Source organism: Balaenoptera acutorostrata, chromosome 1, assembly GCF_949987535.1.
Source record: "Balaenoptera acutorostrata chromosome 1, mBalAcu1.1, whole genome shotgun sequence".
NCBI lineage: Eukaryota > Metazoa > Chordata > Mammalia > Artiodactyla > Balaenopteridae > Balaenoptera > Balaenoptera acutorostrata.
In genome coordinates, this window is record NC_080064.1 from 165,399,152 (window position 1) to 165,426,508 (window position 27,357).

A 27,357-nucleotide genomic window follows, 5' to 3' on the forward strand; every position below is an offset into this window, starting at 1 on the left:
CTCTGGGCTCAAATTCGTGTGTGTGCTTGGCCAGTTCCAGCTTCTTTGTGAAATAGAGACCAGACTCAGATTTCATGAGGTTGTTTGAGGATTATAGGCAATGATGCCTATAAAGCACATGGCAATCTTAATACGTGGAAGTGACTGTTCCCCTCCTTAATTTAATACCTCCGAGGTGTGGGCTGGGAAGATAGGGAAGCTCTTCCTACTTAACAAAGAGAAAATGAATATTTAAAACATATATGTTAGATGTGGGATGATGAAAAACCTGTGGAAATGAGCAGTGGTGATGGTTACACAATGATGTGAATGTACTAATGCCACCGAACTGTACACTTAAATATAGTTAAAATGGTAAATTTTATGTTTAGGTATATTTTACCACAATCAATCAATCAATCAATACCTCACCAGGATAATTTTAAAGAAATTGCTGACTTAGATTTTTCTTAAAACCCCTACTCCTTCTACACAAGGTAAAAGTGAAAAAAAATTAGTTTATTAGAAAGAACAGTTCTGCTAGCATCTATGCTATGAAGAATTTATTCACTAGGATGTGCATTCTTTCTCTACACTCAGGCAGTTTCTGACTTACTGCTGATTCATAACATTGGGATTATGTTTTCTTCATTATTTTTGATTGGTTTAAGATGTATCTGACATACTAATCTCAACACACAATTGATCATTTTAAATGCATATGAGGTATGGGGATATATGTATATGTATAGCTGATTCACTTTGTTATAAAGCAGAAACTAACACACCATTGTAAAGCAATTATATTCCAATAAAGATGTTAAAAAAAAAAAGAAAAAAGAATAAATAAATGCATATTAGGGAATTCCCTGGCGGTCCAGTTGTTAGTACTCCGCGCTTCCACTGCAGGGGGCACAGGTTCGATCCCTGGTTGGGGAACTAAGATCTCACATGCTATGCGGCGCAGCCAAAGGCAAACAAACAAACAAATTAATTAATTAAATGCATGTGAGGCGGCGCGGCGGAGAGGCCCGGAGAGCCGGAGCAGGCTTCCATGCCCCCACCCGCCCGCTACAGATGCGCGGCAGGGCAGGGGGCGGGGCTAGGGGCGGGGCCGATCGATCTTCTCCGGCTCCGACGTCCTCGGCCTGCCGGGTTAGCCCCGGTCGGCTAGGGTGCGGCCGCGGGAACAGCGCTTGCGGATGATGTGGGGCAGCGGTCGCCTGGCGGGTGCTGGGGGTGACGGGGCGGCCGTGACCGTGGCCTTCACCAACGCTCGCGACTGCTTCCTCCATTTGCCGCGGCGCCTCGTGGCCCAGCTGCATCTGCTGCAGGTAACGCGCCTGCCCCGGACGAGCTTCCCGGCCCCGAGTCGGGGCACCTGGTGGGCAGTCTGCGGTCGGCCGGGCCCCAGGTCTATTAGGGGCGCAGCGGCCGCTCAGGCCTCTCCCGGCGGCGGGACGCGGGCTGCTTTCCCCGGGCCGCCGACCGGTTCAGAGGCCAGACTGTGGGCCGGTCTGGGCGGTCTTTGCAACCACACCACGTCTAGTGCAGCCCCGGGCCTTTGAGTTAACTTGCCGCATTCCAGGTCTTTTACTCGGTGAAACTGGGCTTTCAGACATCCTGATATTCTGCCACTGCGTTCAACTATTTCTCACTCCAGGTTGGAAAAGCTTTTGAGAAGTCGGGTTTGTTTGTCTTTTTGGGTTTTGTTTTGTTTCATTTTTAAAGAGTGTTTTTCCTACCAATGATCTCCAGGTGCCTGCACGGCTGTGGCCTGGGCCTCCAGAAGGAGGGGCAGACTTGGTTTGTGGAGCCCCTGTAGGTTAACAGAGACTGAGCCCTGTGTCCCACCAGCGGGATAGGTTAATAAGATGAAGGTTCTTCCAGCGTCTCCGTTGCTCGGACCACCTCTGAGGTGTGCTGGGAATGTGCAGTGGGATTATGCATACTTGGACGTATGTAGTTAGGATTACTTGAACCTCTGCTTTCAGTTGCCGTCTGAACATTGTGATTGTGGTAGTTCATAGCTCTAACCACATCCCTACTTTCATTATTTTAAAATAGAGGCACCTGGTCTACGAGTTTGAGTGTGCTTCTGGGGGCAAAAGGATAGAATATTCGAAATCTTTGAAAATCCTGGATGCCTAGTACCCCACTACTGGCTAATCCTTGCAGGAAATATTTAAGAGTTTGCAATAATTTCAAATGTCCCACCTTTCCATTTTAGTAACTACTTTTCTAGATTATATTTGCCCCGTCTTTCAAAGCATGTTAATTTCAACAGATCCTGCCATTATTTCTTTTACCATAAAGTAGGTAGTCTCTTGGCCCTGATGAGCTCCCTTCATGGCAGGAGATGAGTTAGTTATGTCACCAAATCCCAGGTAGATCCTGCCTGCCCTGTGCTCAGTCAGCTTTGATGGAAATTGTCCACAGTGCCTTCAAATCTCCACCTAATGAGTTTATAGGAAACACTCCCCACCTAATGAGTTTATAGGATTGCTTCCTTACAGTAGCTCTAAAATGTGGATGCTGTGTTACATTCATCACTATTTAGGAATTTAGTGGTCTTGATCTATTTTTAAAATTTTTGGCCTTCAATAAGTATTCATAAGAATTAATTCATAGATATATTTTTGAAACTTAAATCTCTTTAGCCTTGGAACAAACTGTTGTTTCTGTCCAGCCTATATCAGCAGAATAGGCCAACTTTTCTCCCCAATTAGAAAAGTAATACATGTTTTATAGGAAATTTGGAAAGCATGGAAAATTATAAACAAGAAAATAAAGTTACCCATAATCCCCAAACCTAAAGATAACTAATGTTAACAGTTTGAATCAAATCTTCTAGTTTTGTTTCTAAGCTCTATTTTTAACAGAAATGGAGTCCTACACACACCCTTATATGTAGTTTTGTATCCTGATATTTTCCCTTAGTGTTACTATAAGTGTTTTATTTTGTTAAAAGGTAATTGTCATTTTTAGTGGCTAATTAGTATTCTGTCATAAGTTTGCCGTTATTTAATTGTTCACTGTGATGGAACGTTTATATTGTATTCAATTTTTAGACATTAAAAGTGATACTGTAATTATATTTTAATAAAAGTTAAAAATAACATATCTTTGTTGTATAATATATAATAAAACATTGTTTTATTTTCTGGTTATTTAGGATAGGCTCCCAGAATTATTGAGTTAGAGGGCATAGATAATTGTTAAAGTAGAAAGTCATGAGTTGGGAGTTAATAGGTTGAATTACTTTACTTCAGCTGAAGCATTGAATACGTAATACAGATAATACTGTAATGGGTAAAGAGTCAGAATGATGATTTTCTGGCCTGTGTCAGATTTTCCTTTTTTTCTTTCAGTTTTGAGATATAATTGGCATACAGCCCTGTGTAAGTTTAAGGTGTACAGCATAATGATTTGACTTACATGCATCATGAAATGATGACCATAGTTGGTTTAGTGATATCCATCATCTCATATAGATAAAAAATTATAGAAGTAGAAAAAAACGTTTTCCTTGTGATGAGAACTCAGTGTTTACTCTCAACAAGTTTCATATATATTAATGCAACAGTGTTCATTGTATTTATCATGTTGCAAAAGGCTTTAAAAATACGGATGTTCTGGTTCTTCCTCAGTCCTACTGAATCAGAATCTTGGGAAGTGGGCTTCAGGCATCTGTAGTTTTAGAAATAACTTAAAGCTACTTGGATGCACAAAAAGTTGGGACCCGCTGTTCTAGAATCATAGAATGTTGATGGTGAAAGAGACCTTAGGTATCTAGGTCATTTCTGTACTTTCATGCATGAGCAAACTGGCCAGTCCATTTCCCTGCAGTTAATTTGCCCTCGTCTGTAACTCACCTGCATCATCCACCCTCGCCTCCTCGCTGTTTCTTCCATAACCCAGCTCCTTCCCACTTCTGTACTCTTACTCAAGCTATTCTTCTTCCCTAAAGCATTTTTCCTCATTCCATGCTTTTAAAAACAGCATAATTGTACCTCCTCCACATAGTTTCAGATTCTCTGTTGCCCACATTTGTCTCCTTTTCAAAACTTCACTGCAGTGTTTATGTGACACAGCTCACTTGTTATATTCTGTTCTGTGTTTTAAGTATTGTCTTCTTTTGTTTATCCAAGTCCTGTTTCAGGACTGGGTACCCAGAGGATGCTTTAACTCAGGATTTCTTAACCTTGGCACTACTGACATTTTAGGCTGGGAAATTTCCTGTTGTGGGGGACTGTCCTGGGTATTGTAGGATATTTAGCTGCATCTTTGGCCTCTACCCACTAGATGCCAGCAACACCCCTCCTCCTGGTTGTGACCAAAAATATCTGGAGACATTGCCAAATGTCTCCTGGGGGAGAAAATCACCCTCAGTTGAGAATTACTACTGTAGCTTAGTTAACTTTGTCTGCGTTACTGAAACAGGGGAGAGGATTCATATCCACACGGAGAGCAACCAAATGAACCTAAATCACCCTCCAGAAATAGCCATTTTGTCATTTCCTTTGTGTTACCCAGGCCTCGGACCTGGCGGATCCTAAGGCACTGCAACCTATGGTTTCACCCAGCAATTTCCTTCAAGTGATATGGATACCATGGGTTTGGGCAAAAGCAGGTCAGTCATTTGTTGATTAGATTGAACTCCTGGAAAAGGGGCTCCCTTCTCTCTAGGCTGTCCTTTTCTTCTCTCTACCTGAGGGCCCAGGGGCTCTGTGGTCCAAGTGAATGATTTTTGATCTAAAAATGAACTCAGAACATTAGTCTGCAAAGTTTACTGAATCCAACTGAACATATATTATGACTTTATGGGGCTGATTACTACCTTTTGACCAAATGAATAATTGAAGTATTTTTCATATTTAATGAAGTTGATTTTTCCCTTTTCCAGGGAGTTGGTGGGTTCTCCTTTTTGATATTTCAGGGCATATTTCATATTTCCTTATTTAACATCTGTGGTTTTAAAAGTTTCTTCATATGAAATAGGGGAATTGATCTGCATTATATGTCAATGACTGATGAAACCCCGTAGAAAGTTTTTGGGGGATTGGTCACCTTGACTCTTATAATCTCAGCTCACATAGTTACAGCTGACCTAGTAACTTTGGACTTTGACTCCAAATCTGAGTCTCTCTCTACTGTGTCACATTGTTCTCAGTGGAAAGATTTTGTCAGCCAGAGTGGTTGAACTGTCCTGTAAAGAATTGTAAGAAGGACTTCCCTGGTGGCGCAGTGGTTAAGAATCCGCCTGGCGATGCAGGGACACAGGTTTGAGCCCTGGTCCGGGAAGATCCCACATGCCACGGAGCAACTAAGCCCGTGCGCCACTACTACTGAGCCTGCACTCTAGAGCCCATGAGCCACAACTACTGAAGCCTGCATGCCACAGCTACTGAATCCCGTGCGCCTAGAGCCTGTGCTCCGCAACAAGAGAAGCCACTGCAATGAGAAGCCCGCGCACCACAATGAAGAGTAGCCCCCGCTCACCACAACTAGAGAAAGCCCTCGCGCAGCAACAAAGACCCAATGCAGCCAAAAATAAATAAATTTAAAAGTATATAAATTTATTAAAAAAAAAAGGATTAGCCAGAAATAGACTAACATGGTTGATATTCACATGGGAATATCAGTAATTCCTTTTTTCCCTTCCAGGTTTATATATTTCCCAAGGTTTCTTTAATAGGTTTGTAATTTTTAAATCATAGAAAACATTTTTTAATCCTTAAGCACAGACATACATATTTTATATAATTGCTCTTAAGAAGAATAAATTTTATATTTTGCTTTCTTTTACTTATGTTTCCATAGTTCAAGACTTTTAAAAATTATTATTTAAGAAGCTGCGTAATATAAAACTTTTGGAATGTACATAAGAAGCTATTAACAGTAATTACCTCTGGGAACAGGGACCAGCCCTCACATTTTATGCTTTTATACTTTTTGTACTTTTACCATGTATTACTCTTCTAATAAATAAATACTATTACATTTTTATTGATTAAAAAAAAATGCATGTGAGATGGAAAAGCATCATAAATAAAAGTCTGCAAAGTGGGCTAATTTTGTCAAACATTTGACCTCTGATGAACAAGCCAAATTGTAACAGGGAAAGTAAAATGTTAATAGTATGTTGTCAGCCAAAACAAAATCAATGGAAGTAACACTTCAAAATTTTCATACTTCCCATGTCCCCACGGCTGACACCCTGAGTTTATTTCCACAGTCAGAGCCTAAATTATAAATAGCTGTTATTTTATAAATAAAAGAAGACAAGATGATTTTTAACATCATGAAGCTGTAACTAGAATTGGAAGGGAAAAGTGCTGTGTGGGTCATTTTCTTCGCAGGGCGACATTCTGAGGTTGAGTGGGAGAGGTGAGGGGATATAAAAGGAATGTTAATTTGCAACACAATCTCAACTGACATTCTAGAGTGTGTATTTAATCACTACTCCATAAAAACCAGACAGAGAATGAGCCGGGAGAAGTGAGAGAAAATGTCTGTCATAACCGGACTCTGGGCAGGCCCAGTCACTGTCAGTGGTAGAGAAGGGACAGAGAGGTCATCGGGCTGTAGGTGTGGGCTTGTCTTCCTAGCTTTGTCTCCGGGTGACCTTGGGCACCAGTCTGGGCTTCAGCTTCTCATGCCGTAGCATATGAAGACTCTCCCTGCCTCTTGGAGAATCAGAGGCACTTGACTTCATTGCAATTTACTACCATTTTTCCTGCAACTCCTGAGCACCGATGATGTGCCCGGAAAAATGCTCATTAGCTGGTGGCCGCGGGGCGGCGGCAGGATATAAAGAAGGGGGAGCAATGAGAAGGGTAAGTCCAGTCCTTGCCCTAAAGTCTTTTTTTTTTAACTTTTTTTCTTTTCTTTTCTTGCTTTCTTTCTTTTATTTATTTATTTTTGGCTGCATTGGGTCTTCATTGCTGCGTGTGGGCTTTCTCTAGTTGCGGCGAGTGGGGGCTACTCTTCGTTGAGGTGCGCGGGCTTCTCATTGCCATGGCTTCTCTTGTTGCGGAGCGTGGGCTCTAGGCACACCTGCTTCAGTAGTTGTGGCGCACGGGCTTAGCTGCTCTGCAGCATGTGGGATCTTCCCGGACCAGGGCTCAAACCCGTGTCCCCTGCATTGGCAGGTGGATTCTTAACCACTGCACGACCAGGGAAGCCCACCCTAAGGTCTTTTAAAGAACTTTAAAAGATGCAAAACCTTTGGGATTCCAAAGATGCCATCAAGGTATTATGACAACCTGTTAATTCCTAATGATTATTTATTTGTGTGTTACTAGTGAGGAAAATAATAATCAGCCATGTGGCCATCCTTGATTCTTCATCCAAATAGTTCAGGATTTTCCCGGAGCTGTGAGGCTTCTTGGATGCTCACCAGACCAGGGACATCTATGCTCCACAGAAGAGAGCAGTCGTGGCCAGTTCGGGGGCCCCTCGCCCCAAAAGGCAGGAGGACCTTAGAGATCAGAGGCCAAGACCAGGGCCTGGACTCTCTCCCTGCTCTGCTCAAGTGCAGCAGCTCCAGGGAGACTAAGCGTGGGGGGCCAGAGGTGTCATCCGGGCTCCCCAAAGGGCAGACTGCTTAGCTGACCCCAGTTTCTCCCCTCCAGTCTTAGGAAGCGAGCCTCACAATACCAGAGCAATGCCACTGGACAACAGAGGCTTTGTGAAAGAGAGCCATGAGCCCCTGGGCCCTGCTGCCACTCCTGAGGCCGGGACAGCAAAGGCCAAAGAGACAGGGGACAGTGATGGTTCCTTTAATCCCAGTAAGCTAGACTTCCCAGAACCTGCAGGAGACAATTTGACAAGGAACAGTGTCAGATCTCCCCCTGGCTGCCCTGGGTTCAGGGAAAGGGGCAGAATGATTCTTTCTCCAGGAGAAAAACCTTGGCTCCCTTAAAGTGAAATAATGGTTATAAAGTATCAGGCACAGCAAATATCAATATATGGTCATTCCCTCTTCCCCAAAATAATTGATTAGACTAAACTCAGTTGAACCAATTGTCTTTGGAAGTAACCCACAGGGCTGCCAGAACATTCTCCAATCTAACATCCTCAAACTGTGACTGGCGTTTGCATTTGGGTAGAGACGTATTCATTCAGCCTGTACTGAGTGGCTCATGGTGCCAGGCCAAGAGCTAAAAGTCCTGACCCTGAGTTCAAGAAACCTGCAGTCCGGTGGGAGAGACAGAACAGCAGCACAATTCTTGTGCAGTGCCCTGAAGAGGGCAGCGCAGGTGCCATGGGAGCACTGAGCTGTGGCTGGCTGCAGCCTTTCTTAGCTGTGTGATCTGAGGCAAGCTGCGGAACCTCCCTGAGGCTCAGTGTTCTTATCTATAAAGTGAAGCTAAAAAGACCCATTTCACAAGGTTGTTAGAGGATTAAGTGAGTAAATATGATCAGATGTCTAACCTAGTATCTGGCCCAGAGTGGGAGCTTACCAACTGTTCCAAAGACTCTACCCTGGGGAAGAAGGGTTAACAGGGACCTGAGTCTCTGCCCAGCAGCGTGGGCCTGGTCAGCCAGCTCAGGAGAAGGAAGCCCTCCCTCCCTGGCTAGTGTCTGTTATGTCCACCTCCCTTTGAAGGGACTGAGGAAGGAGTCAATGGCAGTAGGAAGCTCCTAGTGTAGACCTTAAGAAGATGGGATAGTGCAGAGGGCTCTAATTCTGCCAAGGCTGTATTCAAGCCCTGCTCAGCCCCACACACTCCAGTCCTCGGTCTCCTCGTGTGTAAAATGGAGCTAACAATAGCCACTTCATTGGCTTATGTTAAAAAATAACACGTGGGGCTTCCCTGGTGGCGCAGTGGTTAAGAATCCGCCTGCCAGTGCAGGGGACACGGGTTCAAGCCCTGGTCCGGGAAGATCCCACATGCCGTGGAGCAACTAAGCCCGTGCGCCACAACTACTGAGCCCGCGAGCCGCAACTACTGAAGCCCGTGTGCCTAGAGCCCGTGCTCCGCAACGAGAGAAGCCACTGCAGTGAGAAGCCCACACACCGCAACGAGGAGTAGCCCCCATTTGCCGCAACTAGAGAAAAGCCCGTGCGCAGCAACGAAGACCCAACACAGCCAAAAATAAATAAATAAATTAATTAATTAATTTTAAAAATAATAATAACACCTGTAAACTTACAGACACATGGAAGGTTCTCAATAAATGAGAGTGGTGGTGGGGAAGGTGGGGCTGTGGTGATGGTGATAATCATGGTGGGGATGGGGACACAGGAACAGTGATCATTTCTTCCCCTCATGCAGGTGCCACAGGAGGTAGCCCAAGACTGGTGTAAAGAGAAGGATATTCCCTATTTTGAAGTCAGTGCCAAGAATGACATCAATGTGGTACAAGCCTTCGAGATGCTGGCCAGTCGGGCTCTGTCAAGGGTGAGTGGCACCTGCCAGGGCTGCCCCCTAGGATGGGGGAACTCAGGAGCGTCCAGAAAAGTATATATCGGGAGGGACGTGGGTGGGACAGGATTGCTCATCATCTTAATTAATTAGTTGTTGAATGGGCTCAACGGTACTCCAATTCTGGAACCACAGAATGCCAGAGGCATAAAGCTTTCTTAGAATCCATCATCAGTGGTCCCTCAATCCGGCTAATTATCATTTGTGGAGTTTCTAAAAAATAACAGTTCTATACCTCACCCCTGGAGACTCTAATTTAGTAAGAGTTTGAGAAGTAATGCTCTAGTTCAGTCCCCACTGATGGGAGAGAAGCCCCAAGGTGCCAAGTATTGGTCCAAGTGGAATAATGAAGCCTGCGGGAGTTGCTGTCATCCTCCAATCAAAATGATGGCTAGATGTAGACCACTTGGTGTAGTCTCTCAACAAGCATGTGTTGAGTATGTCACGTGTGTCAGGTCCCATCCAGGGCTCCGGGGTCCCTTGCTCTCGTAAGGGAGACAGATCGGCCCAGGAGTGGCTGCAGGGCAGGCTCTGTATGGTGGGCAAGGACTGGTGATGGGGCCCCAGAGGAGGGACACACAGCCCACACTGCAGGGGAGAGAGAGAAGAGGAAGACCAGGGAAGGCCACCTGGAAGTATTAGCAGGGTTTTAATGCCATTCTGATATAGAGTTCAGAAACTCTGAAGAGTGTCCGTGAGAGATTGGCACGGGGAGGGGCTCAGCAAGTTTCATTATTCTGCCATATGCAATCAAGGTGGGCTTCTTAGAAATGGGGAGAAGGTCATCACGGCAGTGATTCTGAATTGAGGAAAGGAGCGAATGAGGATGGGCAATCGGAGGGCTCCCCTCTGTGGAAGGGCCTGCTGTCACAGGGTCTGCCTGGCCCTGCCCTGCGGGTTGTCCACAACGGAGAGGGACAGCAGCCACCCCTAGCAGCTGCCCAGGGAGAGGGCTCGAGCTTGCCATCCTTACACCCCATTGCCTTAATCTCAGAGTTTGCCCCCATGCGCTATTATTAATGCTTCCCCTCCTGGCCCCCAGCCCTCACTGTGTCATGTTAAAAGGAAGCAGAGGGCTTCCCTGGTGGCGCAGTGGTTGAGAATCTGCCTGCTAATGCAGGGGACACGGGTTCGAGCCCTGGCCTGGGAAGATCCCACATGCCGCAGAGCGGCTGGGCCCGTGAGCCACAACTGCTGAGCTTGCGCGTCTGGAGCCTGTGCTCCGCAACGAGAGAGGCCCGCGCATCGCGATGAAGAGTGGCCCCCGCTTGCCACAACTGGAGAAAGCCCTCGCACAGAAACGAAGACCCAACACAGCCAAAATCAATCAATCAATCAATCAATCAAACATACGCATCTGATTCAAGATCCTCATTAAAAAAAAAAAAAAAAAAAAAAAAAAAAATGGTCCACATCAAAAAAAAAAAAAAAAAAAAAAAAAAAAAAAAGGAAGCAGAGGGGCGGCTCTCTCCAGCACATGGTAAGAAGTGCTGCTCTATCACACAGTCAGTAACACAGACGTGCCTGCTCATGCCGTCCCCTGGAAGGTGAGGGATGCTGTTTGACCTCGTAGCGTGACGCGTGATCACTGAGCCTCCACGAACACAGGGCAGTGATCGCCAAGTGCTTAGTCGCAGGGAAGCTCCGTCAGCCCACAGCCAGCCAGTGTCTGTGCGTAGTTAGCCTCTGTCCTTTCTGGAGAAGGAGTGTCCTTCATTCTTGAAACTATGTCCTTCCTGCTGTGTCACTTTTATGACACAGTGATGTTAGTGGATGGTAGTTTGTCTGCTTGTTTTTTTTTCCATTGTCCTTACTTGGCAAAAGAATGGATTGGCGACCCCATGTCAGTCCCTCACAATGATGGGGGAAATTTACTGATGAGAAGTTTGGCGGTCACGGGTGTGATACCTGCAGTCAGACTGACCTGGGTTTGATCCCGCCCACATGCTTTCAAGTGGACCCCTGGGCAAGACATATGACTTTTCTGAGCCTCAATTTCCTCATAAGATGGAAATAATGCCATCCCATAAACATTCTTGAGTTGTCAGGCTAGGGCTGGAGATGTGGACCTCAGTGGCCCCACGGTCAGGTAAAGGAGTAAGGCATCCGAAATAGGAGGTCATGCAGAGAGAACAGGCTTGTGGTTGCCAAGCGGGGGGAGGGGGGAGGGGGGGGAAGGACTGGGAGTTCGGGGTTAGCAGATGCAAACTAGTATGTATAGAATGGAGAAACACCAAGGTCTTATTGTCTGGCACAGGGAACTATATTCAATATCCTGTAATAGGCCATAATGGAAAAGACAAAAAATACAGATTTACAAAACAAAAAAGAAAACAAATAGACTGTCATGGAGTGAGGTAAGTGCCATGGGCCGGGGCGGGGAAGGGACATGGCCAAGGCATCGAGGTGGCTCAGAGGTGCTGGTGGCGAGGGTGGGCAAGGATGCCTGCCCAGAGAGGTGGCATGTGAGTTGGAGGTTGAAAGGTCATATGCAGTTTGCATGGGGGACATGGTAGGCCGTTGAAGGCATGAGCAAGAGCCGCAGAAGGGCGGAGAGAAGGGCGTCGCAGAGGCCCAGGCGTGAGTCCACAGTGCTCATGTGAGGGACCACTGTGGGCTCCGTCTGTAAGAGGAAGAACCGTGGCATGGAGGGAAGTGGGGCCGCTGGGCCGAGGTGAGCGATGGGGCTCTCAAGGCCAACAGCACCAGACCATGAAGGCCTGGTGAGCCCCAACCAGACCTTGGACTTCATGCTGTAGGCCCATGACCTCTAGACCCGCTGCCAGACTCCCAGGGCACACAGGGGCCCAGTCGGGACCTGGAGGCCGGCAGGGCGCATCTTCCAGCAAGGTCTCTATTATTCAGAAATCTGGAAGAGAAACATGTCACCCTAAAATAAACATAATTACTAGAGCACAGAATGTAAATTCTCACATGGATTTTTAAGGTGAAACTGGAGTTTCCAAATCTATACAGTTTTCAGGGACATTTCCTACAAGTACCTCTCCCCTCCTTCCCAGGAAGGTCATGTGCTCATTCACACCAGCCCAGAGTATTTGGAGAGGAAGACGTGAGAGGTGCTGCTAGAATAAGGAGGGAGCCGCAGCCTGGGGTGGGAAGAGCTGGGCTCTGAAGCCGGGTGAGTCTGGCTTAAATCCTGGCTCTACCTCTTACTCACTGTGTCCCTGACAAGTCATACAGCCTCCCCTAAGCCATCACTTCCTTCCCTTTAAAGTACAAGTAATAGTATCTTCTTCATAGGGTTGTTGCCAGGGCTAAATAAAATAACATGGTAGCACAGAGAAGGCATTAAATAAAAGGTAGCTATTTTTAAATGAAAGCTATGGCTAAGGGCTTTCAGCAGGGAAGTTTCATGCTGCAGGGAGGATGGGCTTGATGTGTGGTTCAGAAGGTCCGGACATGAGAAGATGAAGATGGCAAGGACGGTATAGATTAAAGAGACTTTGGAGGGAGAACCATCAGGGGTTGATGATTATCAAATGTAGGAGAGAAGGAATCAGGAGCTGTTGAGATTGATACCGAGGTTTCTAGCTTGGCAAACGGAGGGATGATTGATTAGTGATGCTATAGACCAAGATAGAAAAGAGGGGAAAGCAAAAGCGTCCCAAGAGGAGGAGGCAATGGAGCACATGGCATTTGGGGTTCCTTGAGGTTCCTTGGAATGTCTGAGTTCTGCCGTGAGCTCTGGATGGAAACAGCAGCTTACAGGTAGACCACCAGAAGAGATACTCGGTTTACATTTTGAAAGGAGAGAAGGTAGTTAGTTACTTTAGTTTCCCAATCTGGCCACCTTCAAGGATTAGGGTATTTAGTTATTCCAAAATATGACTAAGAATGCCCTCATAATCAAAGAAGGGACACCCACCTGCTTTGGGGGATTTGGGATGACGGGATTTTGCTCTACCAAGTTGGCAATACCAACCCTGCTGGGGCTGGTCAGGCCCGGCATGAGCTGCAGCATGGAAGCCCAGTTCCTTTTGGATTAATTAGAGAAAGACAAACTTGCCATATCCGGGAGGGAAGCAGGCTGACAGGCAGGTAAGCTTAGTGAAATTATAGGACTTTTATGAAGTCGTCAGGATGTAGGATCTAAAGTCAGGGCTATGAGGTGACCAGGCTTGGAGAGACAGACTCCCACAGTCACATCCCCACTGAAATGATGCATTAGGATACTATGGTGTTACTTTACAGTTAGACATGCACATACTTGCTAAGACGACTGGGGTCTGGAGAAAAGAATTACACAGGAAATCTAATTATGGACTGCCAGTGACTTGGAAGGTTTGCAGGAAACCTGAGGAGTGAGATGATGCCATTATCGAGTGAAATGATGTCGTAAATGGGAAGAGCTCAGAGCTGACTTGGACCTGGGGAGGATGTGACTATTATTGGGTGAAGAGAGCTGGCATGAAGACCTCAGGCTTTGCCGGTGTAATGAACGAGGGCATTTCTCACACCTTCAAAGGCAGCACTGTTTGTTCCTCGGATAAAGTGCAAAGCAACTCAGAAAGCCCTCAGCTTAGACTCTCCCTCCCAAAGGCTGGCATCGAGGACAAGTCACGGGCTCTGTTCATGATCCCAGCTGGGCCTTCTGTGGATGTGAGGGTGAGGCATACCCAGGGGTGATGAATCAACAGGCCCTGCCCCCTGGGTCCAAAAGACCCAGCTAGGAAAGTTCCTGATCCCAGGCAAGGTCTCTTTGATGTTTATGGTGAGAGGGGGACCAGGAAAGTACAAAAATCAGAGAATCTTTTCAAAAGCCTGTCTTTCTGGGAGAAGTGGATCAGTCAGCTTAAAACGGGACTTAAACAGTAATGCTCTGCTTCTCCTTGTCCCTCCCTGTGAGGCTCAGAAGGGTCAGGATTTTAACTACAACCAGCTCAGGGGAGTGAGCGGGCCCTGCAGATGGGGCCAACTGGAGGACTGGATGGTGTCCCGGGCGGTGCAGCCCCGAGCCCGCACAGCAGACCTGGGCAGTGCTGGGGGAAGGAGCCTCAGGCACCTCAGGGAAGGACTCTGCTCCTTCAGGGTGAAGGGCTGGGGAAGGCCTGTGGTGCGTGGGGCCAGGTCGCCAAGCAGTGGGCTAGGATCCTCCCCAGCGCAGGGGAAGATGGAACTGGGGTGTGGAGACATCCCCAGAGGGCCAGGCTTTCATTGGGAGACACTGCCCCCCACTCCCCAACACTAATCTTTCCTAATGCAAATATATATATATATATATAACAAATAAAATTCTAATAGCGCCAAAGAATTTGCTGAGGGCTACTCAAGGCCCATCATCCAGGCTGACTAAGGGTAGCTGGTGCTCTGCTGGCCCGGACACCCTACCAGGCAGTGGGTGAGAAATGGGGGCTCTTCAAGAAGCAAACAGTGGGAAGAAGGGCTGGGTCCCAGGCCCGGTGCCCTGAGCTCTGTGCTGTCAGGCTAACCTACTGCTCACTGTCTGGTGGTGGCAGCGAGTGATGGGGCATCAGGAGACCTTCTCATGTGTCTTGGGGGGTGACCATCATGAGGGTGACACAGGCAGGTCTGACACAGCCTCCTGGGGTCCAGAGTCACCGGCACTAAGGGTTTGGTTGACATTCACCAGCTGGGCACCATGGCCGGAGCCCAGGAGCCATGGAGGAGAAAAAAATCAGTGCAGGCACAACCGCTCTTCTGGAAATTGTCCCCTCAGAGGGGCACTTGAGACAGGCAGCCCCACAGGGGGCTCTATCCAGCTCAGGTCTACACCAGCGTGTCCACTTACCCACTCACCCTCACACACACCACCAGCTGCCGGGAGAACATGAAGGCTGGGACCTCGGAGACTGGGGGGAGCCTTGGCCAAGGAAAGTGATCCCTCGAAGAAGAGACCCTTCAGTGTGTAGAACCCATCTCCTTGAGGAAGGATGCCCTCCCCCGCCCTCACCCTTGAACCAAGCTGGGTGGGTCATAGGTGAGGAGTGGCCAGCGGGGTGGGGAGTGGCTTGCTAGATTGAGAAGGGGCTTTCTCTGGACATCATTGGGACAGGAGACTTTGGGAGGGTGGGCAAAGAAGCAAAAAGGCCCAGTAGAAACATCGAGTCTATTTTAGGGAGGGCTCCCTGGACATGGGAAGTTCAGAGAATGGTGGGAGGTTGAGAGGTGGGCATGGTGAGAGAAGGTTGGGGTGTGGGGACGTTTGCAGGGAGAGGTTTCCTGCAGAAATGAGGAGTGGGCCGTCATCATCTCTGCCTGAGGGCAAACGTCACCTCAGTTGTCCCCTCTGGAGAATGGCAATTTACGGGACCTGGCTGGAGGTCAGGAGACCTGGGCCTCTAATGCAGCCACCCACCTGCTCTGGGCTCCTGGGAAGGAGCTGGAGGAGGAGGTGAGGAAGGAGGGGGCAGGGAAGACTTCCTCCCCTGGGCCTCAGTTTCCCAGCTGCACAAGGTGGGGGAACAGAAAGCCCGACCACCATTGGCCATTAAGAAATAGAGGGCAGGTGGGGCTCTGCCTGCCAGGATGCAAACGCTGACTCCTCTTTTCCTTCTCCAGTATCGAAGCGTCTTAGAGAATTACCTCACAGACTCCATCAAGCTCTCACCAGAAGGCCAGTCCAAGAGCAGCTGCTGCTGACCTTCCAGACTCCCGCTCTGCACACCCAGGGACAGAGCATGCGCAAGGCCTGGTCATCCTGGGCCCCCAACAGCCCCACTGCCCGCCGAAGCTCAGATGGCAGTCCAGGCTCTGCGGCCAGAGCCCTGAATCCCTCACATCTGCGCGGGACCCAGAACCAGAGGGCGGCCCTGCCTCAGGCTGAGTGTAGAGAGGCCGGGGCTGGGCCCTTGAGCCTGGATGAAACCCCGGATGCCACAGCCAAACCCCAGAGGAGTCACGATTCCCTCGTGGACTCCAGCTTTCTTGCCACACGCCCTTCCCAGCCACACCCCTGCTCCAGAATGCACATCTCTGCAGACAGGCCGCTCTCTCTGGAGTCCTGTTATATTCTCCTACGGACTGGCCTTCCTCAGCCCAACCACCACACCCCCCAAGAGCCACAGCACAGCTTTGGACAAGGGTACAGCTCAGGCTCCCTCGTAACCGGGGCCAGGGAGTGAGGGTCTACCTCAACCCCTGGCAGCAGCTGTTCAGACCGGGGGCACTCCCGTTTGTCCCCTCCAGAATGCAGGACTGAGGGAGCGCAGGAGAAACCCACCGGGGACTGGTGCATTTCTCCCTGCTGGTGCTCAGGCAACTCCCATAACTCTCTTTGAGCTTCAGCTTATTCATCTGTCAAATGGGAGTCACATGTGCCCTGCCCACATCAGTGTGGTTTTGAGGACCAGAACCTCTGCTTGAATCTCAGTTGCTCTTGTTGAGATACATTTACTATTCTTTCAACAAGTATTTTTGAGTATCTACTATGTACAATGCATTGAGGTCCAGTGACAAATGTAACCAACCTTGCTCTCCTGGATCCGACATTCTGGCGAGGGAGAGAGGCAGGAAACACAGAATTTAAACAGGTATTTTCAAATAGCAGGTAAGTGCTTGAACAAAGTGAAACAAGGTAATGGGATAGAGAGGGACAGTTGGGTGCTGTTTCAGACGAAGTAGTCCATGAAGGCTTCCCTGGGGAGGTGACATTGGCTCAAAGGCTAGAGAATGAGAAAGGGGCTGCCACCTGAACTTGACAAAGAACATTCTGAGGAGAGGTTGCATCAAGGACAAAGGCCCCAGATCGAGGACAAACTTGTGTTCCAGGAACAGTGAAAAGATTAATTTATCTGAGGACTCAAGATTTTGGATCATCTTTACTGTCATTATTCTGAATTATTTTTCAGGTAAACTGCCTATTTCCTCTTCATTTATTAGGTCTGGTGGGTTTTTACCTTGCTCCTTCATCTGCTGTGTATTTCTTTGTCTTCTCATTTTGCTTAAGTTACTGTGTTTGGGGTCTCCTTTTTGCAGGCTGCAGGTTCGTAGTTCCTGTTGTTTTTGGTGTCTGGCCCCAGTGGCTAAAGTTGGTTCAGTGGGTTGTGTAGGCTTCCTGGTGGAGGGGACTAGTGCTTGTGTTCTGGTGGGTGAGGCTGAATCTTGTCTTTCTGGTGGGCAGGTCCACATCTGGTGGTGTGTTTTGGGGTGTCTGTGACCTTATTATGATTTTAGGCAGCCTCTCTGCTAATGGGTGGGGTTGTGTTCCTGTCTTGCTAGTTGTTTGGCATAGGGTGTGCTGCACTGTAGCTTGCTGGTCGTTGAGTGGAGTTGGGTCTTGACGTTGAGATGGAGATCTCTGGGAGATTTTTGCCGTTTGATATTACATGGAGCTGGGAGGTCTCTGGTGGACCAATGTCCTGAACTTGGCTCTCCCACCTCAGAGGCACAGCCCTGACACCTGGTTGGAGCACCAGGAGCCTGTCGTCCACACAGCTCAGAATAAAAGGGGGAAAAAAAGAAAGAAGGAAAGAAAAAGATAAAATAAAATAATTAAAATTAGAAACAAAAATAATTAAAAAAATTTTTTAAAGTAATTAAAAAAAAAGAAAGAAAGAAATAAGAGAACAACCAAACCAAAAAACAATCCACCAATGATAACAAGTGCTGAAAACTATACTAAAAAAAAAAAAAAAAAAAAAAAACAACCAAACAGACAGAACCCCTAGGACAAATGGTAAAAGCAAAGCTATACAGACAAAATCACACACAGAAGCATACACATACACACTCACAAAAAGAGAAGACGGTAAAAAAATATATATATATCGTTGCTCCCAAAGTCCACCTCCTCAATTTGGGATGATTTGTTGTCTATTCAGGTATTCCACAGATGCAGGTACATCAAGTTGTTTGTGGAACTTTAATCCCCTGCTCCTGAGGCTGCTGGGAGAGATTTCCCTTTCTCTTCTTTGTTTGCACAGCTCCCGGGGTTCAGCTTTGGATTTGGACCCACCTCTGCATGTAGGTGGCCTGAGGGCGTCTGTTCTTCGCTCACACAGGACGGGGTTAAAGGAGCAGCTGCTTCGGGGGCTCTGGCTCACTCAGGCGGGGGGAGGAGGGAATGTTGCTGGATTCTTTAGACTTTTTCCAAGGACTTTGCCTGTTACTGGGAAGGTGACAGCAATCACAGTGGACGGGGCTGTGAACGGGATGGGCAGGAGAGGCCGTCCCCTCACCTTCCCTGTTTTTTCTTGCTGTGGCCAATGTGATGCACAGCTGAGTTAGTGCTGGAGCTACAGGTCTTATTCTTGGATCAGGGAGAAGGCTCATCCTGTTGAGGATTATCTATAAGGAGACTGATTGGATGACCAGACCCTTCTGGTATCTTTTGTAGGGGGCAGAGTCAGGCCTGAATCAGCCCTGACTTCTGCTGTAGACAGGGCCGAGCCCCCCACTGCACCTATAACCTTGGCCCCCCTCTGCCCGTAGGTTTCACCCTCAACAACCAGGTACAGCAGACCATCACCATGCAGTATGCATGCAGCAAACTTGGCATCGACTTTGACAGCTTCCTTGCTTGTATGATCCGCCTGGAGACCCTCTTCAGTGAGTCACTCTCTCCTTTAACCCTATCTCATTTCTCCTGAGGTGCGGAGAGGGGCAGGGGGCAGGGCCAGCAAGCGGAACCAGACAGGCTTCAGAAATTGTGGCATCCTTGGGGGAGGGGAAGCAGAAACTAAAGAGGCTGAGGAAGCCCAAGCTGGCCACGCCTAAGGTGCTGCCTCCTCTGGGAGATTTAAAAAGATTGTTGTGCACCTACTACATGCAGTCACTGGGCCAAATGAATGAGTCCCAGCAACGGTCCTTAAATGGCTTTTAACATCTATGCCTCCATGGGGATCATATTGAGAGCGTGTGTCACCTCCCAGGGAGGGAAGAGGGGTCCCCTTCTGGAAGCCTATAGATGGTCTAGTGCCCCCTTGGGCTCATGCTAAGGTATCATATTAAGGGAGGGAGTTTTCCTTCCAGTGAGGGCTGGGAAGTGTAAATTCTAACGGGGAAAGCTCAGTGACTGGATTACCCACAAATGGGGCAACCACCTCTGTTCCACGACCCCATCCCCTACCTCTGTTGAAAGAATTGCAAGTTTCTACAGCTTCTGAGGGGGGAGATGGCAAAAGGACCTTCTCTGCTCACATCTGGAAGTTTGTCTAATTCGGCAGGGGGACATCTGCTGTCTAAAACCCTCACCCTGGGCTCTGGATCCAGATCTAGCTTTTCGGGGTACCTGAAGCTGAGTGGGAGCTGGGAAGGGTGCAGGGGCCAGGGGAAGGTACCAGGTGGGGTGGACAGAGACGGCTCCCTGTCTGTTCCAAAGTCCAGGAACATCCCCATCTGATTTCATTCCTTCTCTGGCATTCTAGAACTGTTCAGCCTTCTGGACAAGGACCAGAATGGCATTGTCCGGCTCTCTCTGGCAGAGGTAAATGGTTTTGATAAACTGCTTGCTGATGGTACTTGAACATTCTTGGATGGTATTGATGCCGAGCGCTGTTAATTCACACTGACTTGTCTTATTTCCACGCGGATACAACGCATGTTCTATGGCAGGCATTGCCAGGAGGAGTGTGATTGTCATCAATCTTTCAAATATTTTTATTTATAATTATTATTATTGTTGTTGTTTTAAAGGTAAAGCGACAGTTACATTTCAAATCATTTCAAGGATGCAAGCTCTTATTAATTTGGATGGAATTGTGGGTGGTAGGTACAATTTAAAGTGCCTAACTTTTAGGACCAGGCATCTTTGATTGACGTATAGAAGGATATCAGAAACAAAGAATTAAATTGCAACAAGGTAGAGTGCAGATGCAAAATAAATGGGTGTAAATTACTGTGTACAAAGCCCATAATGTCTTACGCTGACAACGTCGTGCCCTTCCCCTGTGGAGGGCTGCAGCCTATGCAGCAGGGCCTTTATTGACCTGTGGGGATGCAGGTGTGGGCATGTCCTGAGGGGCCAGGCCAGGAGGCATTGCCCTTGACCTGCTTCTCAGGCAGAGGAACTAGAGCATCAGGTTATTCCTGGCCCTGCCTAACTGTCTGGGTACAACCACTTCTTTTCTTCTCTAGAATGGGAATGTCATTGACCCCTTTCAGTGATCTAGGGAAGGCCTTCCTGGAAGCATGTCTGTGGATGTCTACAAACACCCGCTCAATAGTGTTGAACCTGAAACTTTTGGAAGTCCCTTTGGGGCTAAGCTTTTCCTAAGTCACTTTTCCATGGGGCTCTGGCTCAGAGGGTAGTGACCTAGTTAAGGCCTTCCTTGCTTCCTCCTGCTGAGCAAGGCACTTACTGGAGGACACAGCTAGAGCAAGTCATACCACGTGAGGCAGGAGAGTGCCTCTGGCGCAGTCACACCAGCTCCTGAGGACCCCTGAGCTCACCCCGATCTCCTTCTTTTGCAGTGGCTGTGCTGTGTGTTGGTCTGACCCAGGGTTCTGGACATCAGTGACGCTCCCTGCCAGCCTGCCTGCCTCTTTTCTCCCTTTCTTTACAGTTTTGTGAACATTTATCCTCAGGGGAGCATTCACTGGTTATTCACCTCTTCCTTGCCGTTTGTTGTTCCCTGAGATCCTGGCCTGTCCCACTGGAGCAGTCCTGGGAGCCCGAGATCTCTTTCAGCAGCATTTAAGCTGATCCCAGAGCACAATGGAGAGACAGAAATTAATTAAAGTTGTGGGCCAAAATGGTTTCTGCCTTCCTCTAGTGATATGTAATCTGGGGGGTGCCCTGGGGTGTTCCTGCTTTAGAAAAGATGTTCTTGAGCAATGATGCAGCCCAAAGCTGCTGAAAGATGGGAAATGTGGGTGAATTTCTTGGAGGAAAGGCCTGCTATAGATTAAACTGCCTCCGGGGACTGCCGTCAGGAAAGGAGCTGCTCCCGCCCTTCCGAGGAGGGCGCAGGGAGGGTCTGCTGGGGGGAGAGGCCTTTCTTCCTCACACGCAGACGGGAGAAATTGCTATACTGCAGGTCAGCATGGGCTAAAGGAAAGGAAAGGGTAGGAAAATTCTTGCTGAGGGGAATTCTTACCTGACAAATAGCTTGAGGGGAAATGCAGTTCAGGTTAGTTTTGCTCATGGCGGAACACAGCGATCTTTGTTGTTGGTAAGAAAATAGGTGCCATAGCCTAGTGTCCTAATGGGTAGTTGGAGACAGAGCTGACTCTCATACGCAGATGTTGGAAATGAAGTGTACAGGAAGATGAGTGTCTTAGTCAGTTTGGGCTGTCAGAGCAAATACCAGAGACCAGGTGGCTTATAAAAAACAGACACATTTTCTCACAGTTCTGGAGGCTAGAAGTCCGAGATCAGAGCAGCATAGTTGGGTTCTGGAGATCTCTCTCAGACTATAGACTTCTCATTGTGTCCTCACAGGGTGGAGAGCAGAGGGGAAGCAAGCTCTCTCATGATTCTTGGAAGAACGCTAATCCCATTCATGAGGGGCCCACCCTCATGACCTTATCTAACCCTAATTAGCCCCCCAGGTCCCACCTCCTGATACTACCACGTTAGGGGGTGGGGTTTCAACGTATGAATTTGAAGGGGATACAACCATTCAGCCCATAGCTGTGACCTACTGGAGAGAAAACACACATTTATGCCTTGGCCTCTCTATTAGTCTGATTAAGGATTAATTTTTGACCTCCAGAAGTAGAGCTGGATGAATGTTCCTTATAGGAACATGATTTATAAGTATGGTATAACAGCCATCAGCTTTTTTTTTTTTTGAAGTATAGTTGATTTACAATATTGTGTTAGTTTCATGTGTAGAGCAAAGTGATTTAGTTATATATATATTTTTTTTCAGATTATTTTCCATTATAGGTTATTACAAGATATTGAATATAGTTCCCTGTGCTAAACAGTAGGACCTTTTTGTTTATCCATTCTATATATAATAGTTTGCATCTGCTAACTTCAATCTCCCAATCCATCCCTCCCCCCTTCCTCCCCCTTGGCAACCTCAAGTCTGTTCTCTATGTCTGGGAGTCTGTATCTGCTTTGTAAATAGGTTCATTTGTGTCATATTTTAGACTCCAAATGTAAGTGATATCATATGGTATTTGTCTTTCTCTTTCTGACTTACTTCACTCAGTATGATAATCTCTGATTGTATCCATGTGGCTGCAAATGGCATTATTTTGTTCTTTTTATGGCTGAGCAGTATTCCATTGTGTATATATATATATATATATAAACCACATCTTCTTTATCCATTCATCTATTGGTGGACACTTAGTTTGTTTCCATGTCTTGGCTATTGTAAACAGTGCTGCTATGAACATTGGGGTGCATGGATCTTTTTGAATTAGTGTTTTCTTTTTTTTCCCTGGATATATATCCGGGAGTGGGGTTGCTGGATCATATGGTGGCTCTATTTTTAGTTTTTAAAGGATCTTTCATACTGTTTTCCATAGTGGCTGCACCAATTTACATTCCCAGTGTAAAAAGATTCCCTTTTCTCCACACCCTCTCTAGCATTTATTATTTGTAGACTTTTTGTTGATGGCCATTCTGACTGAACACCAGTCAGCTTTAATGCTGTCTTCAACTCTCCCAAGGCCCAGCGGGGGGAAGGGGTAGGCCCTTAACTGAAGGGGGCTGTGGGAGCTCTGGGATCTCACCCCTCAGGGAGAGGCTCTGGGACGGCGCCCCTGCAGGGAAAGTTCAGTCATTGGAGGGTGGAGAAGGAGCTATATTTGTTTGGCAGCCTGTGGGTCCCAGAAGTAAAGAGGTCCTTCCACATGTAGTCAGAAGTATGAGGGAGCTTTCATCACCTGGGTCATCAGCAGGACCCAGCAGGTGTATGTCCAGCTGCCCTCAGGCTGCCTGGGGATACCACCCAGCCTGCCCCTGTCGGCCCAGGTGGTGTTAGTCTGATGCTCACTAGCCGGGTACAAGTCCCTGACCCACACCATTGTTTAAAAATAAAGTACTACAAAGCAGTTCTCCTTTACATTTCGAATATAGCGTGGCTGCCTAAATTGAAAGGACTGTGTTATAATCAGCTGGCAACAGGTAGTTTTATTTTTCAGGCCTACAAGCTACTTCAGGGAATAGTCTGGTAAGCAAAAAAACCAAACCAAACAAAAAAACAAAAACAAAAAACAGCTTAGTTACAAAATGGATTTGCTTTGGGGGTCCCAGTCTCAGGGAAGTGTTGTTCTGGGGACTTCTTACCAGTACAGCGTGTGAGGCCAGCTAAGGATCTTAACACTGCATAGTTTTCCTCTTAAACACCTGAGAGTTTGCAGTATGCTCCTTTCTGCCCCCTGAATTAAGGCAGCAGAGGTGCTGCTTTTTGGTGTGGCCTCTTCATCGCCCCTCTATGTGGCTGCATCTCAGGCAAGATCAGCCCCTGCTGGATGGTGGCGCCTCGGCGCGGATCCCCCAGGGAGGCTCCTGCGCTTCCCCGGCCGAGCCCTCCCCACGTTATTGCGTTCACGTGTTTCACGTCTTCCCTGTTCCTGTGGACAGTCTGTGAATGCAGAGTGTTCCTAATTCCCCCAGAGCCTGGAACAGTGCCTGGCACAGAGCAGGTGCTCAATGAACGAAACCCGTGTCCTTTCCTTTGCAAATGAGGAGGTACTGTAGCATTTGGGCCCCACTTTGTTTTCCCAGTAGAGAGGATGGGTTTGCAGTGGTCCCTCACTGCAATTCCCGGCAGCCCCAGAGGGGAAGTGCTGATGTTTGGATGCGTTACAGCCAGCCTCCGTGGGCGGGTGAAGGGCTGGAGCGGGGGATGGTGAGAAGGAGAAGCTGTGTCCCCTGCGGGGTCCCCTGCTGAGCCGCTCCCTCCCCAGGCTCCTCCCCACCCCCATGCCAGGAGCACAGGGAGTTATTGCCTCCAGAGGGCCGCCTCCCGTGTCGGCGGGTCTTTGATTCGTGCAGAGAGTCTGTGGCGGCTCTCGGGTTCCCCACTTTCCGGAAGGAGAGTGAAGCAGCTCGGCAGGAGGCTTGAGGCAGCGGTGGGGGTCAGGGTGAGCCTCCTTCTGTTCCTCGCCATCCTCCCTCGCCTGCAGAGCCCCGCCACTTCTCTTAAAGGCCGAGCTTGTTTCCTCACTAGTCAACGTAAGGACACACACGCCACCATGCCGCCCCCAGACTCAACTGAGACCTCCGGGAGCATGGAACCTGACACCACGGCAGGAGGTGGTCAGGGGGTATCGAATATTCTGGGTAATTCCACACCAGCAAGGCCACCTCTAGCAAGTCCCCTTTCCCGTGAGAGCTTCGAGTCACGCATTATTAGCTTTCTGCTCACGTCACCGGCCCAAGCAGGGGTCTCGGTAGTTATGCACAATCGCAGAAGCAGCATTGAGCAGGGCTGGGAGAAGCCGGTGGCCCTGCCACACGCAGCAGGGGTCTCTTCCCACCAAGGTCCCGACAGCACCGGGTCGCATGGCATCCTGTGCGTCCTGCCCGGGGCGCAGCTGGCGGAGGCCCCCGCCCTGCTCGGGGCTCCCCTCCGTTCCTCACCGCCTCCCTGAAGCCAGCCGCTCCTCCGGGCTGGGGCAGCGGGGCACAGTACAAAGTCCTGCATCAGCTGTTCTCACTCTGCCACCTAGGCTGACTTCTTGCCTCTCACTCCAAGCCTCACGCTGCGCAGCCTCTCAGATGCCCAGCATCTTTTCAGCTTTCGATGTTCCAGTTTCCCGCAGGCCCTGATCCTGTCATTGCTTCCTCTGTGGCTCCAGGACACGGCCAAACCCCACCCCCCAGCCCACGCTTCTCCGCTCTTCTTCCACGGGGGATCCCAGCCCCCTGGTCGACATCTCCCTTCATACATGAACCCTTCCCTTTGATTGACGGGCTGGGTTGACCTCGAGAGTTCACGTAATTGGACAGGGGACAACCAAGACACCCCCCCACCCCGACAACCTCTCTCTGCACTGCAGAACAGACAGTGTCAGGAAGGACCTAGTGCGGGGACACCTACCTGCCACCTTTGCCCTGCTCCTCAGCTCCATGTTATAGACAGGGTGACTGTGGAGCCCATCTGTGTGATACAGACAAGGATGGAGAGAAGCGTCCTGAATCCCACCTGCCTTCGATCCTATCTGACGCGTACCTGTCATATCTGAGCTGCAGTCTTTGGGAAGGATAGCAGTAGTCACTTACTAGTGGCAGCTGTGTGGAGAAGGAGGGCCCATCTTCTAGTGGGGGAGAGGGTGGTGATTTGGAGTTTGCAAGCTGTAAATACACATGTTGACTCCTTACAATTTTGGGAGGCCTGTGTCTGCTTCACCCGTTGATTAAACATAGGGCTTCATGGGGGATGGAAATGAGGCAGGGGATATTGTCCCAGCCACTGAGTTATGAAGGTCTTGTGAAGGCTGATGGTCCTTCTCCCAGCTCCCTGCTGTACTCTGGAGCAGAGCCAGGGGTGCAGGCATGTGGAGACCCAGCAATTTACTGCCATCTGCTGAAACTTGCTTTTTCTTTTTTCATATTTGTTATATCTACATTCTTATATTTTATAAATTTATTTCTATTAAAATGATTTTATGTATTATTTATTTATTGTTATACATTTATATGTTTATGTACACATTTACATATTTATACATTATCAATATATAAATATCAAGATATATAATAATAATATATAAAATCAATATATATATCAATAAATATCAACAACATATAAATAAAAGGACTGTATACTGAAGTCCCATGTATTATCCATTACAGTGAATGATTTTTAATATTTTACCATATCTGTTTGATCATTTTTGCTGAAGAATTTTCCTGAAGAAGTTTTTGTGAAAGTACATTGCAGATATCATGACATTTTACCCTATACTGTGCATCTCCAGCAAAGGACATTTTATTACGCAGCCACAATACTATTATCCAACTTAACAAAATTAGCAATAATTCTTTAATCACATCTAATAACCAGTCTATATTCAAATCTCCTTGATTGACTTAAAAATATACTTTTACAGTTGGTTTATTTGAGTGAGGATTCAACCAGGGTCCTCATTTTTCCGGTTTTAATCTACAGCCTTCTTCCATTTTTGGGGGGTATTGAATGATTGATGCATAATTGCAGGTTTAAGAAAGAATATTGGTGATATGAATCTGCTCTATCTGCTTCTCAGTCTAATTAAATCTCATGCAGAGCGCCCATCCCCTCCGGTTTCCTCCCTCTCCCCAGGACCAGGCAGGATGGTCTGTAGGGACGGGAATCTGGGAAAAGGGCGTCTAGTTTTCCCTCCACTGTGGTTGCCATCCAAGCCCGCCCGTCCTTGCCGGTGGCATCGCCTGCTGGTGGCCCGTTGGCTCCAGAACCATCTGAGCTGGAGCCTCCCCTTCTGGGCCACACCTGGTTTTTGTTCAGGTCACCTTGTTCTCTGACCCTGAGGTTCAAGGCTCCTTTCAGCCAGTGGGGTGGGGCAGTACTCATCCTGGCCCTGAGGACGCCAGCCCCCCAGGGAGGCCTGCAGACCAGCGATCTGCCTCTGAATATTCACAGAGGGGAACGGCTCAGTTAGTAAAAACACAGGAAAGCACATGGGAATTCTCTGGGATTTAGAAGGTATTGTGGTTCTGTGCATAGTGTAAGCCTTCAATTTCGGCTTGTTGAATCGAATTGAATTCAGCAAGGAAGAGAAGATTAGGAGATGAGAGACATTATCTGGTGATGGAATTCAAGCCCAAATGTTCCTGTAGTCACAGTTATTCTACTTATGCTCTGGGAGGGATTGGCAGGGAGCCCGTTCCAGAACCTCACAGACACTCACGTGTGGATTTGCACAGTGGGCTTACCCAGTGGGCACGAGGGGCTTCTGTTTGGCCCCTAGGCTACTCCTGGAGACCTGGAGTGGAATGCCCTCAGCCTCCTGAGGGCAGTGGGGCGGGTTCTCAGGGCGTGGAGCCATGCTCTTCAATTCTACTCAGTAATTCGATCAGGAAACGTCTTAAGCACCAACTACAAGTCAGGCTCAGGGC

The 27,357-nt window shown here is 48.1% G+C and overlaps 1 protein-coding gene across 13 annotated transcripts in view; it reads left to right on the forward strand.

Moving 5' to 3' along the window:
- Nucleotides 1–27,357, forward strand: part of LOC103016856 (ras-related protein Rab-7b-like) — an 85,211-nt gene that overhangs the window by 12,775 nt on the left and 45,079 nt on the right. The window contains exons 5-10 of one of the 13 annotated variants that reach the window (XM_057545326.1): nt 9,264–9,389; nt 12,434–12,552; nt 15,954–18,356; nt 18,825–18,941; nt 19,760–19,818; nt 20,805–26,086. In XM_057545326.1, the coding sequence (XP_057401309.1) occupies nt 9,264–9,389; nt 12,434–12,487 (180 nt within the window). In that variant the 3' untranslated portion in view covers nt 12,488–12,552; nt 15,954–18,356; nt 18,825–18,941; nt 19,760–19,818; nt 20,805–26,086. Of the gene's footprint in view, nt 1–4,515; nt 4,613–5,152; nt 7,058–9,263; nt 9,390–12,433; nt 12,553–15,953; nt 18,357–18,824; nt 18,942–19,759; nt 19,819–20,804; nt 26,087–27,357 lie in introns of those variants that run through there. The other 12 variants (XM_057545332.1, XM_057545293.1, XM_057545300.1 and 9 more) reach the window with 12 other exon arrangements.